At 46.1% G+C, this 25,900-nt stretch overlaps 1 protein-coding gene across 1 annotated transcript in view; it reads left to right on the plus strand.

Annotated features, from left to right (window-relative positions):
- LOC121550056 (transcriptional activator GLI3) overlaps positions 1-25,900 on the plus strand; it is a 173,733-nt gene that overhangs the window by 128,283 nt on the left and 19,550 nt on the right. Inside the window, exons 5-7 of the mRNA XM_041862164.2 lie at positions 15,742-15,947; positions 20,048-20,203; positions 25,219-25,420. Coding sequence (XP_041718098.2) covers positions 15,742-15,947; positions 20,048-20,203; positions 25,219-25,420 — 564 coding nt within the window. The remainder of the gene's footprint in view (positions 1-15,741; positions 15,948-20,047; positions 20,204-25,218; positions 25,421-25,900) is intronic.

Here is a 25,900-nt window from a genome sequence, read left to right on the forward strand (position 1 = left end):
CCCAAGCATCTGGGTCTAGGGTGTCTGAGTCCAGTTGCTTCCCCACATCCTCCAGTAACTCAGCCTGATATTGCTTGGGCAGAGGCAAAGGTGTCTTCTGAAAAACTGAGGCAGTAAAGTGCTCTGTCTTCTTAGGGTGTGAGGCACTGGTGTCGTTAGTGACACGGCGCGAGGGGATGAGGTGGTCAGCCAGTGATGGCTCTACCGTGGGAGGGTTGCCTAACCCAGATTCCTCCACATTGTGCATGTCCAGGCTTGGGGTACCTCTAGCAAATATCTTGCTAGTGAGGGGTTTATCCCACTAGCTCTTAGCTTCCCTGAGGCAAGCTGGGACTGTGGGAGCAGTTATTTATCGAGGCTGTATGAGACAGGAGTCTCTTCCTGTCATATAGGTCCCTTAACAGGCCCTGAGCCCCTACAGGAGATGGCCACTTGATGCAGAGTCTGGCCACAATCTGCTTGCAGACATGAAGGAGCCTAAACTCCAATGGAGGGGCAGCTTCATTGCTCTTGGGTTCGTCAGACCTGCGGGGCCTGAGAGGGCGGGAGAATGGGATCGTCAGCCAGTCAGACAGTGAAGGGAAAGAGTTGAGGCTATCCATGGCCTCGCCTCAACTGGGCTCGGTTGGGGGGAGCTGAGCCTCAGCTGTCGCTGTTGGCTCGAATGCGAGAGGGACAATCGAGATAGAAGCTTGTTTAAGCCTCCTCTTCAGACCTGCGCTCGTCAGCAGTCTGCAGTGCGCACAGACCTCAGGGTCGTCGAGTGCCTCTTGGGCATGTTCCTTACCCAAGTAATTGATGTATAGAGGATGGGAATCTTTCTCCGCAATCATGGAAGCGCAAGAACGTGGGGATTCGAGTGCTAGGCTCGGATGGGATAGCAGTGGCCATTGTGAGGAACAAAGCTTGCTAGGGGGCTAAAGCAATGTGTAAACGGCGTAATAATCTAGCTAGTTAGAAGCCTTGCAGCTAACAGCTAGCAATAATGGGCACAGTAGTACACTATAGCCGCAAGGCTAGTGGGGTGTTAACTAGCTATCATCTACCTCGTGAAGGTGTGCCATGGCTAGCTAAGTGCTGACTGAAGGAAACCACGTGGGGGCAGAGTTAGCCTTCAGAGTTAGCCTAGTGTGCTGCCATGACCGAAGGAGCATAGGTTATACTAGACAAGAGAAGGGAGCCAGCAATGCTACTGTGTAGGGTATGCTAGTGAGGTTAGCTTGCCTCTCAGCGAGCTAGCCAAGTTATCCTAAGCATTGCAGCGTGGGCTAACCAAGTCTCAATAGCTAGCCGTGAAGCTAGCTACCAATGGAGACTGATAAGTAGAAAAGGAATTTCTACACAAAACAAAACCTTCCGGTTAGTACTCAACCTCACGACTAGGGCTGGGATGATACCAGTATTGCGAAACTCATTAGTATCGTGATAAGGAAACAAAACACAAAGTGGATTTAACTTCTTTACGAAAACCTCCCTAATGTAATCCAGAGTCACATGTATTTATTTTCCAAGCTATAGCACACAATATTTTATATACAGCAGGTTTGTAATGGATCAAAGATTTTGGTCTGCTTCGTGTATTCATTTCTGGCATGTAAAAAATATTGCGATATTGGTATGGTCACAGCCCTACTCTCAACAGGGTCTAAATACCTACGCTCGCCAGCGATATCCTTCACGGTTCACTTGTGAGCAGTTAAGCAGGAAAACAGGGATCCAGTCGATCGGAGGAGAGCTAGAAAGTAAAAGCTAGTTTGTGTATATATTATGACAACATTTTGTGACGTTTTGGTTTGTTTTGGTCTTTGGCAAGGTTTTTTTTGGTTGTTTGTGCACAGAACATTTTTTCTCGAGGCAAGCCGAAGTCGGTAGCCGAAGTCCGTAGCCAAACTGTAGCATGCTGATGCCTTAATGCTCTTCGTGTGGAAGAGAAGCGAGAATAACCAGAGAGCGGGAGAGTGGCTCCTTTTGTGGAGGTGAGGGGCTCACCTCATTCACCACTCTACCTGTCTGTCTCCAATAGACGCTTTTGACAGGTTCTACCGAGAGTAGGTGATCCTAGCAAATCCCCATTGTGAGATATTGGAATTAATAATTGAAAGCGAACCCCCCCTTTCAACTACTGTATCACCCCTGACTGCCTCTCCTCTCCTCACCTCTCTTCTTCATACCATATCATCTCCTTCCCCACCACTGTCCTTTATTATAACTCTACCCTCTCTTTGGCTCGGACTTCCCTAAAACCTCCCTTCCCCAGTCCCACATGTTACCTCTCCATCTCCTCCCAAAATACGTCCCCCTTCTCCTTCCCCCTCTCCACCTTGACCACTCTCTCTCCCTCTGCTCCCCCAACATTCCCTCTCTCTCCCCAATCCCCCCCCACATCTCTTCTCTCCCTTTCTATGTCCCTCCTGACCACATGTCCTGCATTACCCCACGTCCCCATTCTCCCCCCAGCATGTCTCGTCTCTCCCTCCCCCCCAGGCCCTTTTCTGCTGTCTACCACCAGTACTCTGCTCTTATGCTCTAAATTAATTGGAAAAACAATGGGAAGAGAGACATTTAGCCGATGTAAGGGTATAGACAGGCTTAATTATTGTCATGGTGATGGAAGGGAGAGAGGGGAATGGAGGGGGGTGGGCTGGCTGGGCATGTGGAGGGCTCTGCTCGGAGCCTCGCAGCACTCTGTTAGTCCACTCCGCTAGACAGGCAGACTATCTCACTTTCAGACACTCTCTCTCTCTCTTTCAGACACTCTCTCTGTCTCTCTCTTTCACACTTTCTCTCTCGCGCTCTCTCTCTCTCGCTCTCTCTGTCTCTTTCTCTGTACTGATTATACAGGTCCAGCAGTCACTTAGATGCCCAGTTTATAGTTGTAATAAGTGTTGTATTACAGAACATTAGTCACCATTTTTTCTCTTACAGCAGAGGATGATGGTTAATATAGGACAGGGACGGGTGTGGAATATTGAAGTTAAAATGATGATGATATCTATATTCTACCATTATGCTTATCTTTGAATACTGAGTCGGTCAGCGTGACTATAGTAGGGATTGATTGAAGCTCAATGTTAAATCTCCCTACCATCAGATCAAAGCCAATATGACACCAATGTCGATGAAACACAGCACACTCCCCGCTTCTCGTCATGAGCCGTCCGGCCGTTACCGAGAACCTCATACCGGATTTTTAACAGGGTCGTTAGCATTAGGATTAATTTGTTGCCCCGACCTAGCTCAATATCTAGGTGTCGGATAGGAACGACAATACAGCATCCATAAAGGGATCATTAGACTTTCCACCTTTCGAACTGAATACTTTTGTAGGGGCAACAGTTTTGATTACATTTAAATGTATCGCTCTCACGTGCTAATGTCTGTCCATTAAGAACCAACAATGTGCTATCTTTTCATAGCATTTCTGACAATGCTAACATCTTTTTTTGCTGAAGCTCAGTTCTAACACCAGCCTTTAGGTTCGTGGAGTGGCAGGCAAGTGGCAGTAGGTGTGGTGTGTACTACTGCATGCATCTTGCCAGAATGGAGGAGAGACCAGCTCTCAGACTCTCAAGGAAGAGGTCGTTGCCCTTATCTGTGATATGCACACTATCCGTACGGTACTGCCCAGGGACACACTGCTTGATGGCATGGTGGCGGATTGTGGGCATGCGCCTGTCACAGAGAAATGCAAACTCCAGCTGGTTAACAGGGCGCCGGTCCATCTCTATGTGCTTGTTGATGTCCTCCTCCCACTGGAACATCCAACTCCTCCACTGCACGATGTCACAGTAGAACACCGAACACCATTGTCCTGGGGAACAACGGAGATGCACCAGAGCTGTCCCCTTTGTGTGTCCCAAGTCATTACCACTGAAGTTTGGACCAAATCAAGGTCAGTCTGGACCAGACCAAATCTGAACCAATTATAGACATCTATGTTTGGGCCAAATCAAGGCCAGTCTGGATCCGAGCAAATCTGAACCAAACATAAACGTCTATGATTGGTTCAGATTTTGACAAATAATCAACGTCCATCGACGAGATTGCCTAAAAACATGGCAGTTCAATACAGCTACGACTTTTTCGTATCAGGTTAGGAGAACTTACGCAGTAGGTTAGGAGAATTAACGTAGCAGGTTAGGAGAATTAGGTTAGGAAAAGGGTTAGGGTTAGGGTTAGCGAAAATGCTCTCCTATCCTGCTACGAAAAGTATCGAAGTGGCGTGTTTTTAGAGAGTCCCGTCTGTGGATATTGAAATCAAGGCCAGTTCGGACCACACCAAAAAAAGATGTCCGGTCTGGACAGGACCAAAATAATATGTTAAATTTTTTTTAGCGTAGGTCCCCTTAGTGGGAAGTAGCCATCAACAAGTAAAAAACTGGAGGGGGGTCTGGTGGGACTCACTCAGCCAACTTATTCAGTACTTTGAGAGTCACCTACAGGAACTGGTATGTGCTTAACGTAAAGCAGCATAAATGCAAATAGCTATGTCTACGAAGTAATAGCCAGGGCCCGGTTTCCCGCTAGCGATGGAACTTAAGCTTACGAGTGTTTTAGAGATGCATTGTTTCTATAACGGCAGAAGAACTCACCTGCGTTTCCCAAAACACCACGTAGGGAAAACTTTCAATAAGTGCGTCGTTAGAGCATGCGTCTATACTGATAGGACCGAAAGAAAGGCAGTGCTGCTCTCGGATCAGCTTTCTCCATTCAAACCTTACCTTAACATTAAATACTGACGATGGATCAGCGCCTAGAGAGAAATTATCACCTATTGCTGCAAATATTGAGGCGGTTTATTCTAGGCTATATACTAAATCTAATATTTTAATAAAAAGCTGGAGCTGGAGCACACCCAGAGACAATTATTTTGTGTAGAGGTGCTGACTAACGACTAATAAACTGTAAGCTACAAAAATAAATAAAGAGAGTTGCACACTCTATACAGTGCATTCGGAAAGTATTCAGACCCCTTGACTTTTTCTATATTTTGTTACGTTACAGCCTTATTCGAAAATGGATGAAATTGTTTTTTTCCCTCATCAATCTACACACAATACCCCATAATGACAAAGCAAAAACAGGTTTTTATAATTTTTTGCAAATGTATAATAATAAAAAAAAAAAAAAAGACATTTACATAAATATTCAGACTCTTTACTCAGTACTTTGTTGAAGCGCCTTTGGCAGCGATTACTGCCTTGAGTCTCCTGGGTATGAGGCTACAAGCTTGGCACGCCTGTATTTGGGGAGTTTCTCCCATTATTTTCTGCAGATCCTCTTAAGCTCTGTCAAGTAGAATGGGGAGCGTCGCTGCACAGCTATTTTCATGTCTCTCCAGAGATGTTTGAACGGGTCGGGCTCTGGCTGAGCCACTCAAGGACATTCAGAGACTTACATTTACATTTACATTTACGTCATTTAGCAGACGCTCTTATCCAGAGTGACTTACAAATTGGTGCATTCACCTTATAGCCAGTGGGATAACCACTTTACAATATGTTATTTTTTTTTGGGGGGGGGGGGGGTTGGGGTAAGAGGATTACTTTATCCTATCCCAGGTATTCCTTAAAGAGGTGGGGTTTCAAGTGTCTCCGGAAGGTGGTGAGTGACTCCGCTGTCCTGGCGTTGTGAGGGAGCCTGTTCCACCATTGGGGTGCCAGAGCAGTGAACAGTTTTGACTGGGCTGAGCGGGAACTGTGCTTCTGCAGAGGTAGGGGGGCCAGCAGGCCAGAGGTGGATGAACGCAATGCCCTCGTTTGGGTGTAGGGACTGATCAGAGCCTGAAGGTACGGAGGTGCCGTTCCCCTCACAGCTCCGTAGGCAAGCACCATGGTCTTGTAGCAGATGCGAGCTTCAACTGGAAGCCAGTGGAGTGTGCGGAGGAGCGGGGTGATGTGAGAGAACTTGGGAAGGTTGAACACCAGACGGGCTGCAGCATTCTGGATGAGTTGTAGGGGTTTAATGGCACAGGCAGTGAGCCCAGCCAACAGCAAGTTGCAGTAATCCAGACGGGAGATGACAAGTGCCTGGATTAGGACCTGTGCCGCTTCCTGTGTAAGGCAGGGTCGTACTCTCCGAATGTTGTAGAGCATGAACCTACAGGATCGGGTCACCGCCTTGATGTTAGCGGAGAACGACAGGGTGTTGTCCAGGGTCACGCCAAGGCTCTTTGCACTCTGGGAGGAGGACACAACGGAGTTGTCAACCGTGATGGCGAGATCATGGAACGGGCAGTCCTTCCCCGGGAGGAAGAGCAGCTCCGTCTTGCCGAGGTTCAGCTTGAGGTGGTGATCCGTCATCCACACTGATATGTCTACCAGACATGCAGAGATGCGATTCGCCACCAGGTTATCAGAAGGGGGAAAGGAGAAGATTAGTTGTGTGTCGTCTGCGTAGCAATGATAGGAGAGGCCATGTGAGGATATGACAGAGCCAAGTGACTTGGTGTATAGCGAGAATAGGAGAGGGCCTAGAACTGAGCCCTGGGGGACACCAGTGGTGAGAGCACGTGGTGCGGAGACAGATTCTCGCCACGCCGCTTGGTAGGAGCGACCTGTCAGGTAGGACGCAATCCAGGAGTGAGCCGCACCGGAGATGCCCAACTCGGAGAGGGTGGAGAGGAGGATCTGATGGTTCACAGTATCAAAGGCAGCAGACAGGTCTAGAAGGACAAGAGCAGAGGAGAGAGGGTTAGCTTTAGCAGTGCGGAGAGCCTCCGTGACACAGAGAAGAGCAGTCTCAGTTGAATGACCAGTCTTGAAACTTGTCCCAAAGCCACTCCTGCGTTGTCTTGGCTGTGTGCTTAGGGTTGTTGTCCTGTTAGAAGTTGAACCTTCGCCCCAGTCTGAGGTCCTGAGCGCTCTGGAGCAGGTTTTCATCAAGGATCTCTCTGTACTTTGCTCCATTCATCTTTCCATCGATCCGGACTAGTCTCCCAGTACCTGCCGCTGAAAAACATCCCCACAGCATGATGCTGCCACCCCCATGCTTCACCGTAGGGATGGTGCCAGGTTTCCTCCAGCCGTGACGCTTGGCATTCAGGCCAAAGAGTTCAATCGTTGTTTCATCAGACCAGAGAATATTGTTTCTCATGGTCTGAGAGTCCTTTAGGTGCCTTTTGGAAAACTCCAAGCGGGCTGTAATGTGCCTTTTACTGAGGAGTGGCTTCCGTCTGGCCACTCTACCATAAATGCCTGATTGGTGGAGTGCTGCAGAGATGGTTGTCCTTCTGGAAGTTTCTCCCATCCCCACAGAGGAATTCTGGAGCCCTGTCAGAGTGAGCATCGGGTTCTTGGTCACCTCCCTGACCAAGGCCCGATTGCTCAGTTTGGCCAGGCGGCCAGCTCTAGGAAGAGTCTTGGTGGTTCCAAACTTCTTGCATTTAAGAATGATGTAGGCCACTGTGTTCTTGGGGACCTTCAATGCTGCAGACATTTTTTGGTACCCTTCCCCAGATCTGTGCCTTGACACAATCCTGTCTTGGAGCTCTACGGACAATTCCTTCGCTTGGTTTTTGCTCTGACATGCACTGTCAACTGTGGGACCTAATATATACAGGTGTGTGCCTTTCCAAATCATGTCCAATCAATTGAATTTACCACAGGTGTACTCCAATCAAGTAGTAGAAACATCAAGGATGATCAATGGAAACAGGATGCAGCTGAGCTCAATTTCGAGTCTCATAGCAAAGGGTCTGAATACTTATGTAAATAATGTATTTCTGTTTGTTAGTTTTAATCAAATTTGCTAAAATTTTTCACTTTGTCATTATGGGGTATTGTGTGTAGATTGATGAGGGAAAACACAAAACACATAACATCATTTAAGGCGCAAATTAAATGTTTTAAAGACACCTTTTGCATGTGGAAATATATCATTTAATTTTGTATAATAACCTTCTGGTGTAAAAACCATGAAAAAAACAAACAAAAAAAAACTATGTTTTAAGAGAGAAGTAGGGATTGGTCTGAAGACACTCCTGAGATGTGTGCAAACCTGGTGGCCAACTACAAGAAACGTCAGACCTCTGTGATTGCCAACAAGGGTTTTGCCACCAAGTACTAAGTCATGTTTTGCAGAAGGGGTCAAATACTTATTTCCCACATTAAAATGCAAATCAATTTATAAAATTTTTGACATGCGTTTTTCTGGATTTTTTCTGGCTACTCCAGGATCTTAATGTGCTTCTTCTTGAGCCACTCCTTTGTTGCCTTGGCCGTGTGTTTTGGGTCATTGTCATGCTGGAATACCCATCCACGACCCATTTTCAATGCCCTGGCTGAGGGAAGGAGGTTCTCACCCAAGATTTGACGATACATGACGGGGGTCCATCGTCCCTTTGATGCGGTGAAGTTGTCCTGTCCCCTTAGCAAAAAACACCCCCAAAGCATAATGTTTCCACCTCCATGTTTGACGGTGGGGATGGTGTTCTTGGGGTCATATGCAGCATTCCTCCTCCTCCAAACACGGCGAGTTGAGTTGATGCCAAAGAGCTCCATTTTGGTCTCATCTGACCACAGCACTTTCACCCAGTTCTCCTCTGAATCATTCAGATGTTCATTGGCAAACTTCAGACGGGCCTGTATATGTGCTTTCTTGAGCAGGGGGACCTTGCGGGTGCTGCATGATTTTAGTCCTTCACGGCGTAGTGTGTTACCTATTGTTTTCTTGGTGACTATGGTCCCAGCTGCCTTGAGATCATTGACAAGATCCTCCGTGTAGTTCTGGGCTGATTCCTCACCGTTCTCATGATCATTGCAACTCCACGAGGTGAGATCTTGCATGGAGCCCCAGGCCGAGGGAGATTGACAGTTATTTTGTGTTTCTTCCATTTGCGAATAATCACACCAACTGTTGTCACCTTCTCACCAAGCTGCTTGGCGATGGTCTTGTAGCCCATTCCAGCCTTGTGTAGGTCTACAATCTTGTCCCTGACATCCTTGGAGAGCTCTTTGATCTTGGCCATGGTGGAGAGTTTGGAATCTGATTGATTGATTGCTTCTGTGGACAGGTGTCTTTTATACAGGTAACAAGCTGAGATTAGGAGCACTCCCCTTTAAGAGTCTGCTCCTAATCTCAGCTCGTTACCTGTATAAAAGACACCTGGGAGCCAGACATTTTTCTGATTGAGAGGGGGTCAAATACTTATTTCCCTCATTAAAATGCAAATCAATTTATAACATTTTTGACATGCGTTTTTCCGGATTTTTTTGTTGTTATTCTGTCTCTCACTGTTCAAATAAACCTACCATTAAAATTATAGACTGATAATTTCTTTGTCAGTGGGCAAACGTACAAAATCAGCAGGGGATCAAATACTTTTTTCCCTCACTGTATATCTTCTCAAATAAACTACCGGTAGTTTGAAAACTTGGCATCATATCTGTCATGCTGCTTTGTTGACACCTCCAACCATCTCGCGCCCTGGGTATTCAGCCAATCAGCGGCCGACACTGCTACTACAGTAGCTATATTGGTCTATTGTACTTCAAGCAATGTGTATGCAGTTTGCTTAGGATTTCAAACCTTCTCAAACAGCCTAATTCATACTCTTCAGAGGAATAGTAGACTTTACAGTGTCCTGCTATTAAATAATGTATAGTATATACACTGAGTGTACAACAAATGAAAAACACCTTCCTAATATTGAGTTTGCCCTCAGAACAGCCTCAATTAGTCGGGGCATGGACTCTACAAGGTGTCAAAAGCGTTCCACAGGGATCCTGGCTCATATTGACTCCAATGCTTCCCACAGTTATGTCAAGTTGGCTGGATGTCCTTTGGGTGGTTGACCATTCTTGATACACATGTCATAATGTTTTGTATACTCAGTGTATATCACTAGGCTGTATGTGATTTTAGATATAGGCCTATTGTACATTTATGTTATTGTTTCTGAGCTTATGTCAATATTTCACAGGTAAGCTAATGGTTACAGAAATAAGGAATGCCGACAGACTCTAGACCTCAATATCAAATCATTCAAATTGTATTTGTCACATGCGCTAAATACAACTGGTGTAGACTTTACCGTGAAATGCTTGCTTACAATAAACACTGAGTATACCAAACATTAGGAACACCTTCCTAATATTGAGTTGTAACCCCCCTTCTGCCTTCAGAACAGCCTCAATTTGTCGGGGCATGGACTCTACAAGGTGTCGAAAGCGTTCCACAGGGATGCTGACCCATGTTGACTCCAATGCTTCCCACAGTTGTGTCAAGTTGTCTGGATGTCCTTTGGGTGGTTGACCATTCTTGATACACATGGGTAACTGTTAAGCGTGAAAAACCCAGCAGCGTTGCAGTTCTGGACACAAACTGGTGCGCCTGGCACCTACTACCATACCCGGTTCAAAGGCACTTAAATATTTTGTCTTGCCCATTCACCCTCTGAATAGCACACATAGACAATCCATGTCTCAATTGTCTCAAGGCTTAAAAAATATTCTTTAACCTGTCTCCTCCCCTTCATCTACACTGATTTGAAGTGGATTTAACAAGTGACATCAATAAGGGATCATAGCTTTCACCTGGATTCACCTGGTCAGTCTATGTCATGGAAAGAGCAGGTGTTCTTAATGTTTTGTATACTCAGTGTAAATGAGTGACTGTGTCCAACACATCACCACCTGTTGTTATGTTGGGCCCTATACTGACCAACATTATGTTTAAGGAACTACAGGCAGGCACCACATTGCTACAAGACAATACAGCTTGTTCAATCAAGCATGATGGTATTGTAAGTATAAAAGCAAAGCTTGCTTTCATATAATTAAAAAAGCTTGAGAAGAAAGTGGAATGGGATTAGTGTGGTTTGTGTAGAATCCAATACTTTAACTTGTATGACTTACAAATCACGTTATTGTTGGAGCACCTCCTCTAATGAACTGCTGCATGGAATGAATTAGGCTGTTTGAGAAGATTTGAATCCTAAGCAACCTTCATACACATTGTTTGAAATACAGTACCAACATAGCTACTGTAGTAGGTAAAAGCTGTGTGCTGGAAAAACTTGGCAGAGCATGGGTGGAGTAGGCATGGTGGTGCTCATGTGAACTTCCTTTGTTTTTCAGCTTCAGACCAATCCCTACTTCTTTTTTTTTTTTTTTCTTCTCACTTAAAACATAGTGTTTTGTTTTTAATCTGATAGTGGTTCTCCTCAGGTGTGTTTGTATACCAAGTCTGTCCCCAAACAATTTGATTTGCTGGTTTTAAGCATTACACTTTCAAATAGCTCTTTGTTGACTGTTGCTGGGTGTTATCGTCCACCATCAGCACCGGCCTGTACCCTACCTGCCCTAAGTTCTCTCCTGGCCCCTTACACTAAGTCTGAATTTGTCCTGCTAGGTGACCTAAACTGGGACATGCTTAAACCACCTGACCAAGTCCTAAGCAATGGGACTCCCTAAATCTTTCTCAGATTATTACCAATCCCACAAGGTATGACTCAAACACCCAGAAAAGGCTACTCTCCTTGATGTTATCCTCACAAATATTCCTGATAAGTGTCATTCTGATGTTTTCTGTAATGACCTTAGTGATCACTGTTTTACAGCCTGTGTTCGTAATGGCTGCTCAGTGAAACGACCTGTCCTGATTTGTCATAGACGCTTGCTAAAGAACTTTAATGAGCAAGCCTTCCTTCATGACCTGGCCACTGTAAATTCGTATAGAATCAGCTTGATCCACTCTGTCGAAGACGCTTGGACCTTCTTTTTTGACATTTTCAGTGGTATTGTTAACAAACGCCCCCATAACAAAAATGAGATCAAACCAGGTTCAGCCCCTGGTTTGATCATGATCTGGTAGAGTTACTCCACCTCAAGAATTCCATTTGGCGAAAGGCTCGGCACACGCATACTCAGGCTGACAGGAGCACATGGCTGAGCTCTTTAATCACCACTTCATTAAGTCAGGATTCCTATTTGACTCAGCCATGCCTCCTTGCCCGTGCAACATCTCCCAGCCCTTCTAATGTGACTAGCCCCGATGCTCCTCCCCCTTTTCCCCCTGCCCCGCTACAAAGTTTCTCCCTGCAGGCGGTCACTGAGTCCGAGGTGCTAAAGTAGCTCCTTAAATGTGACACAAAAAACCATCTGGGTCAAATTATTTAGACCCTTTCTTCTTTAAGGTTGCAGCCCCTATCATTGCCAAGCCTATCTCTGACCTTTTTAACATGTCTCTCCTCTCTGGGGAGGTTCCCATTGCTTGGAAGGCAGCCACGGTGCATCCTTTATTTAAAGGGGGAGATCAAGCTGATCCTAACTGCCAATTTCTATTTTGCCCTGTTTATCAAAAGTGTTGGAAAAACTTGTCAATAATCAACTGACTGGCTTTCTTGATGTCTATAGTATTCTCTCTGGTACACAATCCGGTTTCCGCTCAGGTTATGGATGTGTCACTGCAACCTTAAAGGTCCTAAATGATGTCACCATTGCCCTTGATTCTAAGCAATGTTGTGCTGCTATTTTTATTGACTTGGCCAAAGCTTTTGATACGGTAGACCATTCCATTCTTGTGGGCCGGCTAAGGAGTATTGGTGTCTCTGAGGGGTCTTTGGCCTGGTTTGCGAACTACCTCTCTCAAAGAGTGAAGTGGATAAAGTCAGAACATCTGCTGTCTCAGCCACTGCCTGTCACCAAGAGAGTACCCCAAGGCTCGATCCTAGGCCCCACGCCTTCTCAATTTACATCAACAACATAGCTCAGGCAGTAGGAAGCTCTCGCATCCATTTATATGCAGATGATACAGTCTAATACTCAGCTGGCCCCTCCGCGGATTTTGTGTTAAACGCTCTACTACAAAGCTTTCTTAGTGTCCAACAAGCTTTCTCTTCCCTTAACCTTGTTCTGAACACTTCCAAAACAAAGGTAATCTGGTTTGGTAAGAAAAATGCCCCTCTCCCCACCAGTGTGATTACTACATCTGAGTACTACATTTAGAGCTTGAGGTAGTCACCTCATACAAGTACTTGGGAGTATGGCTAGACGGTCCACTGTCCTTCTCTCAGCACATATCAAAGCTGCAGGCTAAGGTTAAATCTAGACTTGGTTTCCTCTATCGTAATCGCTCCTCTTTCACCCCAGCTGCCAAACTAACCCTGATTCAAATGACCATCCTACCCATGCTAGATTACGGAGACTAATTTATAGATTGGCAGGTAAGGGTGCTCTCGACGGCTAGATGTTCTTTACCATTCGGCCATCAGATTTGCCACCAATGCTCCTTATAGGACACATCCCTGTACTCTATACTCCTCTGTAAACTGGTCATCTCTGTATACCCGTCGCAAGACCCACTGGTTGATGCTTATTTATAAACCTCTTAGGCCTCACTCCCCCCTATCGGAGATACCTACTGCAGCCCTCATCCTCCACATACAACACCCGTTCTGCCAGTCACATTCTGTTAAATGTCCCCAAAGCACAAACATCCCTGGGTCGCTCCTCTTTTCAGTTCGCTGCAGCTAGCGACTGGAACAAGCTGCAAAAAACACTCAAACTGGACAGTTTTATCTCCATCTCTTCATTCAAAGACTCAATCATGGACACTCTTACTGACAGTTGTGGCTGCTTCGCGTGATGTATTGTTGTCTCTACCTTCTTGCCCTGTGCCCAATAATGTGTGTACCATGTTTTGTGCTGCTTCCATGTTGTGCTGCTGCCATGTTGTGTTGCTACCATGTTGCTGCCATGCTATGTTGTTGTCTTAGGTCTCTCTTTATGTAGTGTTGTGGTGTGTCTCTTGTCGTGATGTATGTTTTGTCCTATACATTTATTTTATTTTTTATTTTTAATCCCAGCCCCCGTTCCCACAGGAGGCCTTTTGCCTTTTGGTAGGCCGTCATTGACAGTGACATCAAAGTGAATTTCACTCTGCAGCTGTGTTGATCTGTGTAAATGAGGCATACTATGGTGGCCTGTGGGTGCCTTATCTTCTACCCTTGTACATACACACACTCATGCACCGAAGGGGAACAGGGACAAGGGTGCCCTGTTTACTCAGAGGAGGTGTCTCATGACTCAGAGGATAGGAGACGTGCAGAACCACTCCTAGAGGATGGAGGTAGTATCATAGTCAACATGAAAACACTAGTATCAGAGCTCATCAGTTTCGTTGAATCACTCTCTAATCATTGGTTCTCAAGGCTACTCTGGTTGCATCCCAAATGGCACCCTATTCCCTATATAATGCACTTCTTTTGACCAGGGGCCATAGGGTGCCACATTTTGGGACTCAGCCTCTGTAGAGAGAAACTCTCAAAAGTGTCCAGCTAGTCCAGAAACATCTTAGGTTGCACTCCCAAACCCCCCCCCAATCCTCTTTCCCAACCTCCAACTTTTACTTCAATCAGCTTCCTTTGCATTGTTTCTTTAATAGAGATGACTCCTCTTGAGAGGACAAGAGCACTCCACACATACATGCTACAGCATCAAAGAGACTATGTTGTCATGCACTCAAACAGAAGGAAAAAGAGTGCTTTGAAATTCACCCCATAGTAGTCCTTGTGGGTTAATTGGTGCAAGCTTGTTGAAAAGTAAGAGGTAGAGTGTGTGTGTGTGTGCTCCAGTATTTCCGCTCCTCAGGGTTCATTATTGGCCTGAGCTCTTTCATTAGGGGGCTGTGATGGGGAGGGACGTGAGGGGACGAGAGGGGATGGTGGGGGCCGGTAGAGGACTTGGGGACAGGGTCCAAGAGTGTAATTGGGCTGTTCCGGTCCCCTGGCCTTGTTCAAGGTCACTCCGAGCCAAACCTTTGGCCAGGCCCCTCCTTCACTTTACATGGATTATCTCTCTCTCTCTCTCTCTCTCTCTCTCTCTCTCTCTCTCTCTCTCTCTCTCTCTCTCTTTCTCTCTTTTCTTCATCTTCTTTTCCCTCTGTTTTCAACCCCTCTCGCCAATTCTAAAAAGGGAAACGGTATTAGTTGATTCTTCTGAACTTACTCCTCAAGAAATTCACTTCAGTGTCCTGAGCCAGATTTATAGGTTCTAATGTACACATTTGCTGTGCCGAGAACAGGGATTTTGGTTACAGTATGCATGTTGGTATGATTCACAATTGTTGTTGTGGGATAGACAGATCTTGCTAATGGGTGCTACTCATTGGTAATGACTGAGCTAACTGACCTCACCAGGAAAGCTCTTTGGACACTAAATCAGCCCTAAAATCAACCTAAATACAATAATGATAACACATTATTATCATTCAATCCAGTGGGTTTATTTCTAATTGTTAAATGTGTTTTTACAGGAAGGCATAGTTATGAGAAGTGCTAGCCTGGCATGGTGGCTAGTCTAGTGGTTAAGGTGGTCTGACATCTCGGTCTGATTAAGACATTGGTGAAAGCAGCCTTTGATCTGAGGAAATGTCTGTGGAAGGAGCAGGAAGAATGCATCTCTCTCTCTTCCTCTCCCTTTGCTCTCTCTTTCGCTCTCTACTCTCTCTCTCTCTGCTGTTCCCTGTAGAGTGCAGATGGAGATAGTGTCACCATTCATTTGCTGGCCCTGCCAGTCCACTCAATATCGTTTTCAAGTCTCGTAAGACATATTTTGATATGTTGGCTGGTCAAACACAACCATATTCTTTACTTATGAAGAGCTGTTACAATACCATGAGTTTGAAGGTAACACTTTTAAAATATCATTGTTCTGTCATGATACGAATCTGATCTTAGATCAACTGTACTTACAGTATGTACTTATTTCTTCTATTTTTTCTCCCCATTTGTCTGTGTAGGCCTCCTTCGCTGGCCGGCAGTCCGGCGTTCTCCGACATCTCCCTCATCCGGATCTCGCCCCACCGGAACCCCTCCGTGGGGGCCGAGTCGCCCTTTAACCCACCGCACCCCTACATCAACCCCTACATGGACTACATCAGGTCACTTCACTCCAGTCCCTCACTCTCTATGATTTCTGCAGCCAGGGGCCTCAGCCCTGCAGACGGTAAGTCCCCACAAACCCTATTCCCTATATAGTGCACTAAAGTAGTGCTCTATATAGGAGCCCTGGTCAAAAGTAGTGCACTAAATAGGGAATAGGTTATTACTTGGGACGCAGAAACACACAACCCTCTCATGAGTCCCCATACAATCAAGTATTATTTTAAGGCACACAAAGTCCTGCAATATGAAGTTGAATAAGATTAATGTACTACATACTCTTCTGTAATCTATCTTTCACTTGACCGTAAATCCCAGAGCTAGCTAGCTGTAGTAAATACAATGCAGTTGTGCTGTACCACACAGACGTGGGCCCCCAGAGTCTCTAAGGGCCCTCAGTCCCCGTTTTGAAGAATAATAGTGTACTTTCTTGTTGATCAATATGTTCAGCTAGTACAGTAAGAGTGTTCAGTTATGATCTCTTTAGATTTGATCCCTATTATGAGGTGCTTCATGACAGAGGTGACCTCATTCATTTATTTTAACTGTGTGTGTCTGTGCGTGCTTGTGTGCATGTGTCTGTTTGGCACGTGCACATGTGACTTTCTTTTAGTGTGTGTGCATTGTGCAGTGTGTGTGTGTGTGACTCTGTCTGTGTATGTGTGACTGCACATGTGTATGTCTGCACCTCTGCGTGCGTGAGTGTGTGTGCGTAGGGAGGCTCGTTTGAGGGAGGTTATTCTTTGATCTGTGGATCATGTCAGTGGACCTCTGGAGGATGCATCATGGAGTCACGTACAGTACAGACAGACAGACAGATGGACGTAGAGGGAGGCTCGGGTTCAAGGCCAGGGTCGGTGGCGGAGGAGTGGAGGGTGGAGGACCAGGGAGGGGAGGGTTAAAGCGGGGGCATATGGGCTGCATCCCAAATGGCGCCCTATTCCCTATGTAGTGCTCTACTCTGGTCAAAAGTAGTGCACTATAAAGGGAAAAAGGGTGCCATTTGGGACGCGTCCACAGTGTCCTGCAGGTTCCTGTGATGGAGACAGACTGGGTAATCAATTACAATGGGTCTGGAGATACAGTCAAGTGTGTGTGCTGCTTTTAAAGAGCCTCAGCACTGCTGCTCTGCTCCGGCCTCCTGGCCTGGACCTTTAATTGAAGCCTAGAGCTCAATTACTGAATAAGGCCAGCCTTCCCCACCGCTCCCAGGGGCAGTTTGTAATCACAGCTAGATTGAGCTTTGGCTGGCTGGTTTCCATTCTGCTCGAGTTGAGGTGATTGTATTTGAGGTAGTTTAACAGAATTATACGACCGCATTGTTATGACATTGTTATTATACTAAACTAAACACAAATATTTTTGTGGTGTTCAGCTCAGGTGGTTTGGTAACTGTCAAGGGAACAGTCACCTATAACTACATTGTTGCTGTAGCTCTGATAGTGTGTGTCCCAAATGGCACCCTATTCCCTATATAGTGAGTATACAGTAAGACTCGGGTCAAAAGTAATGCACTACATATGGAAAAGGCTGCTATTTGAGACACAGACAGGGTCTCCAACTAAGGCCCTCAGTTCACCTCTGAACTAGAGGTCCTATTAGAGCCGTACTGGTCTCCTACCTTGTCCTCAAGTGCCTTTGTGAAGAGGTGGATAGAAGGGGGCACTTCCTCTATGCAGGAACTCAGAGCCTCTTCTCCTCGTCTCCCGCTCCTCCCAACATGCATTGCTCTCTGTGCCTTAGGTCTAATTCAAGTGTCCACTTCCTATCTTTTTAGTCCTCGGTTCTCTTTTACAAAGGAAATTCTCTACTAGCGTTGCTTTACATCAAAATGCTTTCTGTGCTACATCAACCTATTATAGTATGTGCTAAAGTGTGAAATGAGGCAAGTAATTACTCTTTTAATCAATCAAATAGTTAATTAACCTATCAGCCTTTATGTTGTTAGTATATCATTGTGCTTATAGGTTTTTTCCTTTTTCAGTCTGCACAGATTTTTGAATAATGATGTTTTAATTAGTAGAATTGGATGGAGACTTGAAGTGGGTGAGATTTAGTACCACCTCCTATCTCTCATTCTTTTTCATCTACAGTATACCTCCCTTGTGTTCTCACTCTCTCTGGCTCTACCTCTCTCTTTCTCTGCCTCCCCCCATCACTCTCTCTTACCCTTTCATTCCTCTTCTTCTCTGGTGTGGTTCAGTCGTATACTGCTTGCCTCTCTTATCCCATTGTTGTTCTGAAGGAGGGCCCTGTGGCCCCACCAACCACCAACTCCTGAGGCACATTGAGCTGCTTCTCCTCCACGTGAAGTGCCACACTGAATGTCCCCCCCCCACCCCCCTTGCCCCCAGGATGGCGCTACCCATGCCAGGATTTCTGATTTAAAAATTCCGCAAAGCCCTTTCTTCACACGAATAGAGAATGAGGCACATTACGGTTGAATGCAGAAGCAAAGCTAAAGCGGAACAACGAAGACAATTAAGAAACTCCCCCCTCCACTTAAGACATAATACCCAAATCGAATTAATTTGGGAATTTCTTCTTCCATTCACTGAACCAATCAGCGATGCATATTGCCAGGCATACAGGCCGGCCTTCTGAGGAGATCTTTTCATCCCGCGTTTATTTATTTATTTCTTCTCTCCTTTCTTTAAAATGGGAAGAAAAACAGCGGAATTAGCCGTAACACTTTGTGGGGCTGAACTGATTTCATATTTGCATCCCAAACCACAGTGTCAGTCTTTAATTCTCTCTCTTCTCTCCCCCTCTTTCTTTATTTTTCTTGGTTGGGATATTTGCATATGGAAGCACGATGCCAGATGTTTATTTTTAGGATACGGTTCAAGAACTTATAGCGCTCTATAACTAAGGGAAGAGATTGGAAGGAGAGGCATATTCAGAGGGGGAGAGAGGGAGAGAGCGAGGGAGATGGAGAGGGGCTAGATTCAGAACATGTTGCTGTTTCTTTATGCATGCAGATCTGGACAGATTTGGGCCTTTTGTTTCTCATGGAGTTTTAAGAAGCAGAGTGAAAGAGCAGGTTGGAGTATCTGCCTCCTGCAGCCCTGCTACGCTCCATAACACACAGCAGACACACACACATGCACGCATGCACACACACCCTAACCCCCCCCCTCAACACACACACACACTTACCAATTGGCAAAACAACATAGGATGAGATATGATATGCATACCTGCAAGAATGAACAGTACATTTAAAACCAAGACATACAGTAGTGTAAACTCTGAGTAAGCAGCTTGAAATCACATTTGGGACCTAGTACACTACACTACCACTACTATACCTCATTATCTCACCTAACATGTATGTCTCCCCTACTCCCCCCCTCTCTCTCTCTCTGTCTCGCGCTCTCTCTCTCTCTCTCTCTCTCTCTCTCTCTGTATCTCTCTGTCTCTCTCTCTCTCTCTCTCTCTCTCTCTCTCTCTCTCTCTCTCTCTCTCTCTCTCTCTCTGTCTCTCTCTGTATCTCTCTGTCTCTCTCTCTCTCTGTCTCTCTCTGTCTCTGTCTCTCTCTGTCTTTCTCTCTCTCTCTCTCTCTGTATCTCTTTCTCTCTCTCTCTCTCTCTCTCTCTCTCTCTCTCTCTCTCTCTCTCTCTCTCTCTCTCTCTCTCTCTCTCTCTCTCTCTCTCTCTCTCTCTCTCTCTCTCTCTCTCTCTCTCTCTCTCTCTCTCTCTCTCTCTCTCTGTCTCTCTATCTCTCTCTGTCTTGCGCTCCCTCTCTCTCTCTCTCTGTCGCACACTCTCTCTGTATCTCTCTGTATCTCTCTGTATCTCTCTCTCTCTCTCTCTCTCTCTCTCTCTCTCTCTCTCTCTCTCTCTCTCTGTCTCCTTCTCTCTCTCTCTCCCTCTGTCTTGCGCTCTCTCTCTCTCTCTGTCTCTCTCTGCCTCTCTCTCTCTCTCTCTCTCTCTCTCTCTCTCTCTCTCTCTCTCTCTCTCTCTCTCTCTCTCTCTCTCTCTCTCTCTCTCTCTCTCTCTCTCTCTCTCTCTCTCTCTCTCTCTCTCTCTGTCTCTCTCTCTCTCTCTCTCTCTCGCTCTCTCTCTCTTTCTCTCTGTCTCTCCTTCTTTCTCTTCCTATCCTATCTGTCTTCCCCTCACCTCCTCCCCCCTCCTCCCTCCTCCCTCCTCCCCCCTTCCTTAGCCCCTCACACAGGCCTGACCACAGCAGAGTACTACCACCAGATGGCTCTTCTGGCAGGCCACCGTAGCCCCTACACGGACCTCCTACCCTCTGTGGCCTCCACAGCCGGAGCCACCAGCAGCGCCCTGCACATGGAGTATCTACAGGCCATGGAGAGTAAGTCTGACTGTACTGGGGTTAAGACATTGATGCAAACTCAGTGTTTCCCCTAGGATTTTTTCAGCAGTGGTGGCAAGGGTAACGGGTAACGGGTAAGGGTTAGCGCAATGACATGCATGCTGTGTGTGAGTGTGTGTATGTATGTGTGTGTGTGTGTGTTTTACCAACTGAGTATTCCAGATATATTACAATATTACTTCCCTGCACTATACAGCAATCTATTTTACATGGAGCAAAACAACAATCCTACCAAATGAGGAGGGAGTAGCTAGCTAGCGATTCTAAACTGACATGATTTAAATGAGCCATTGTCTTAATGTGCCGGGCTCAGGCCTGCCTGTGCAGAGGGCTTATGCAAATGAGTTATTTTAAAGTGTAAATAGGAAATTAAACGCAGACTGAATCTTAGGGAAGGTCGGACAGCCTCACCCCTCTCCCTTTGATGAGAAGGTATTTAGTCAGGCAGCCGCCGCTTTCATGGAAATCCGGGGTGAAGTCCTCCCTCATCCTTCCCCCAATTCCTCCGAACAAACTAATTAAAACTAGCCAAACTTGCACGGCTATTTGAAAATTAATTGCCATTAAGTGGGAATTGGAATGTCCCACCATTCATCATCACAGGAAGAAATTATTTCTTCTGTATCAACGCTTAAGATTAATAGAGTGAAACAAAACAATTAGGGCCACAGTTTCAAATGGGAGATGATGCAGTGGCTATGCTATCTCTTCACTACTTCACAATCGGCTGTGATCATTGCTGGTAATAACTCGTTGCGTTTCAACAATGTGTGTTCCACACGCAGGCCAGGAAAATGAACACTTTAAAGCTCTTCCTCTGTGATATATAGATTTTAGAGGAAAAATTGTAGCTAGCATAGTTTCAGTCAGTCTACTTCACATCAATGTAATTAGCTTAGGAAAGAGCCTATTTAATGGCCTATTGTCTCATGTTTTTATTCTAATTAGCTATTTTGGGTAGCGCTATGCTAACATCTGTAGTTGGGCTATATAATTAGCTGAGCGGGAACTGCGCAGAGGTAGGGGGGCCAGCAGGCCAGAGGTGGATGAATGCAATGCCCTCGTTTGGGTGTAGGGACTGATCAGAGCCTGAAGGTGCGGAGGTGCCGTTCCCCTCACAGCTCCGTAGGCAAGCACCATGGTCTTGTAGCAGATGCAAGCTTCAACTGGAAGCCAGTGGAGTGTGCGGAGGAGCAGGGTGACGTGAGAGAACTTGGGAAGTTTGAACACCAGACGGGCTGCGGCTTTCTGGATGAGTTGTAGGGATTTAATGGCACAGGCAGGGAGCCCAGCCAACAGCGAGTTGCAGTAATCCAGACAGGAGAAGACAAGTGCCTGGATTAGGACCTGTGCTGCTTCCTGTGTAAGGCAGGGTCGTACTCAACAGTATTTTATTTCATTCAGTCCTGTTGAGGTAGTGGACTAGTGGTTGGACAGAATAGCTGTGTCACCTATTTAGTTTTCATATTGCTGCTAGTTTATGGTTATGATGATCATGTAAGATACGAGAGGAGAAGAGAGGAGGAAGAAAGGAAAGGGAGAAGTGGAGTGGAGTGGAGTGGAGTTGTGCTGTGAGAGGGCCAGTCTTCTCAGGTGGCCCTAACTCAGCTGTGTGGGTTAGGAGTTTTTGTGCTTTTGGGCTCCAGGCTCCTGGATTATTTTCTTCTGCCACCCATCAGTCCAGCCTGTCTGGGCCCTCCCTGTCCTGTCCGTGTTAATTAATGACGCTGTGCCTAAACAGTCCTGTCCATAAATCACAGGGAAATTAGAGGGACACTCTTGCTACCCTGTTACTGGCCACAACGCTCCCCTCTCCCTCTCTTCTACCTCTCCATTTCCTCTCCTCCTGGTTGGCCGATTTATCGTTTGGCTCCCAGGGGGCCCATCTGTGATGGGACAGCTACCCTCCTCTACCCCATCCCCCGTTCATTCCCCTCTTCTAACTCTCCACAAGTGGAGGCAGTCCCTCACCCGTGGACCTGGGACGTGGTTTTTAAGAGGTTTGTCACAGAGAGGTATGGGGGCATGGTTTGGGAGGGTGTGTCTTAGGTTGACCGGGGGGGAAGTTTGATTGAGGAGTGTGGTTATCGCAGGTGTTTGAGATGCAGTGTTTGTGTGAGTACAACTGGATTATAGAACTGCGTCAGATTTCAAGGAACAAATTCCTCATGTGGCAAACACATTTCCAGAGATGGATTGTGTGTGAGAGATTGCATGTACAGTGCATTCGGAAAGTATTCAGACCCTTATTCAGCCTTATTCTAAAATGGATTGAATATATATATTTTTTTCATCAACCAACACAGAATACCCCATAATCACAAAGCGAAAACAGGTTTTTAGAAATGTTTGCAAAGTTATTAGAAATATAAAACAGAAATACCTTATTTACATAAGTATTCAGACCCTTTGCTATGAGACTCGAAATTGAGCTCAGCTGCATCCTGTTTCCATTGATCATTCTTCAGATGTTTCTACAACTTGATTGGTGTCCACCTGCAGTAAATTCAATTGATTGGACATGATTTGGAAAGGCACACACCTGTCTATATAAAGGTCCCACAGTTGACAGTGCATGTCAGAGCAAAAACCAAGCCATGAGGTTGAAGGAATTGTCCGTAGAGCTCCAAGACAGGATTGTGTCGAGGCACAGATGTGGGGAAGGGTACAAAAAAAATTCTGCAGCATTGAAGGTCCCCAAGAGCACAGTGGCCTCCATCATTCTTAAATGGAAGAAGTTTGGAACCACCAAGACACTTCGTAGTGCTGGCCGCCCGGCCAAACTGAGCAATCGGGGGAGAAGGGCCTTGGTTAGGGAGTTGACCAAGAACCCAATGGTCACTCTGACAGAGCTCCAGAGTTCCTCTGTGGAGATGAGAGAACCTTCCAGAAGGACAACCATCTCTGCAGCACTCCACCAATCAGGCCTTTATTGTAGAGTGACCAGACGGAAGCCACTCCTCAGTAAAAGGCATGACAGCCCGCTTGGAGTTTGCCAAAAGGCACCTAAAGGACTCTCAGACCATGAGAAACAATATTCTCTGGTCTGATGAAACCAAGATTCAACTCTTTGGCCTGAATGCCAAGCGTCATGTCTGGAGGAAACCTGGCACCATCCCTACGGTGAAGCATGGTGGTGGCAGCATCATGCTGTGGGGATGTTTTTCAGCGGCAGGGACTGGGAGACTAGACAGGATCGAGGGAAAGATGAACGGAGCAAAGTACTTAGAGATCCTTGATGAAAACCTGCTCCAGAGCGCTCAGGACCTCAGACTGGGGCAAAGGTTCACCTTCCAACAGGACAACAACCCTAAGCACACAGCCAAGACAACGCAGGAGTGACTTAGGGACAAGTCTCAATGTCCTTGAGTGGCCCAGCCAGAGCCCGGACTTGAACCCGATTGAACATCTCTGGAGAGACCTGAAAATAGCTGTGCAGCAACGCTCCCCATCCAACCTGACAGAGCTTGAGAGGATCTGCAGAGAAGAATGGGAGAAACTCCCCAAATACAGGTGTGCCAAGCGTGTAGCGTCATACCCAAGAAGACTCGAGGCTGTAAAAGGTGCTTCAACAAAGTACTGAGTAAAGGGTCTGAATACTTATGTAAATGTGATATTTCCGTGGGCTATTTGTCACTAAGAGCATATTTTTAATAAATTTGCAAATCATTTCTAAAAACCTGTTTTTTCTTTGTCATTTTGGGTTATTGCGTGTAGATTGATGAGGGGAAAAAACGATTTAATCCATTTTAGAATAAGGCTGTAACGTAACAAAATGTGGAAAAAGTAATGGGTCTGAATACTGAGTGCATGTATGTGCGTGGGGGGATTTGTGTGGTTGTATGTGTGAGTGTGTGTTTGTATGTGTGAGTGTGTGGTTGTATGTGTGAGTGTGTGTTTGCCCCCCAACTCCCCTCTCTGAGACGTTAAAGAAAGAGAGGCAGGTTTTCTGAAGAGGCCAGAGCAGAGACAATGTAGAGGGATGTTCCTCCTCTCTCCTCTCTCCCTAGAGCTCCATGCTTCAAACACAGGCCTACGTATGCCAGGAACTCCACTACACACACCACACACACATGCGCGCGCACACACACACATACAACTGATTTCCATGTGAATGGAAGCCTCTGTAATCGCTGGATGTGTCAGGCGGGAGTGAGCATTTTGAATTTAAGGGAGGGTGGAAAGGATGGAGGGAGGGAGGGAGGGTTTTGTTAGCCCACGAAAAAAAGAAAAACAGCTGAAATGTTTTTCCCGACCGATTCTCTGAGTCACAAAGTCATTGTGCCAGTTCTCTCACAAAGCGCAACATCCCCCTTTTCTATCCATTTTCTCCTCCCTTCTTTACTTTTCCCCTCTGTCTTATTTGTGACATCTCCGAGTGAAAAGACAACAAAAGTAATTTCTTAATCTGTACATGCGGCTCATTGTGTGTGGAGAGAGAGAGAGAGAGAGAGAGAGAGAGAGAAAAGAGCTTGTGTTGTTGGCTGCTTGGTATTTTTTCAAAGCCACTCATAGTAATTCCATTCAACGTTGACTGCGTTTGAATAAGGAGGCACATCAGATTTGATTAGATACTTGATTGCCATAACCCAGTCAGTAAAGTGCTCTGACATACAAGGCACCCCTATGTTGTCTTGTATGAAGTTCATCCATTGACAGTTGCTCTTTTTCATTCAAATGTGCCTTTTGTTAGAAGACATTTTGTTTGTTAATTGGATTGAATAAGGTTTTTCTGCGGCAGTGAAGCTCACTCTATGGCCCCTATATGTTTGTCTATGGTTAAATCAGAAGTAGGCTACAATACTATAAAAGCACTAAAATCTATGAAAAATAAGTCAAGCCACAAATGAACATACAAAAACTGTATGTTTCTGATTAAAGACAATAGATAAATCACTATCTCTTTCACCTACTAGGTTTCTATCCAAAGAGGTTCTGTGGACTACAACTTATAATGTCTCAACTGTCTGCTCTACCTCCTTCCTCTCTTCCAGGCTCCAGGTTCCCCAGCCCCAGGTTGACGGCGAGGCCCAGTAGGAAGCGGGCCCTGCCCATCTCTCCCCTGTCGGAGCACAGCTTTGACCTGCAGACCATGATCCGCACCTCGCCCAACTCCCTTGTCACCATCCTCAACAACTCCCGCTCCAGCTCCTCCGCCAGCGGCTCCTACGGACACCTCTCGGCCGGGGCCATCAGGTATGGGATTATGGTTGCAAAATTCCAGTACCTTTCCCAAAATTCAAATTTATTTCAAGACATTCTGGTTGGAGGATTCCAGGATTTCCTGCTTAAATCTTCCTGATTGCAGGAATAATTTCCAATGGGGATTTCTGGAAAAAGTAATGTTACGGGATGATAAAAAAGATGTTGAAAAGCCCTGTGGGGATGGAGTGGGATGGAGGGACTGGGGCAGAGGCCATGTTTGTGTGGGACGTTGATCTACTGAAGGTGGGGGGATGTATTAGGATGTGGTGGACCAGTGAGGTTATTATGTGCGTACGTGTTTCTCCTCTGCGTCCAACCTCCTGGTGGGCCTTGTCCCCCCCATTTACCCAGCGTCCCCGGCGGCATGTGTCAGTCATCCACACACCCTCCCAAACACCACCCCCCTAATACACACCGAAACGACAGAGAAAGAGAAAGAGAGAGAGGGAGATCCATAGTCCTACTCGTAGC

This window comes from Coregonus clupeaformis, chromosome 34 (genome assembly GCF_020615455.1).
Source record: "Coregonus clupeaformis isolate EN_2021a chromosome 34, ASM2061545v1, whole genome shotgun sequence".
Classification (NCBI taxonomy): domain Eukaryota; kingdom Metazoa; phylum Chordata; class Actinopteri; order Salmoniformes; family Salmonidae; genus Coregonus; species Coregonus clupeaformis.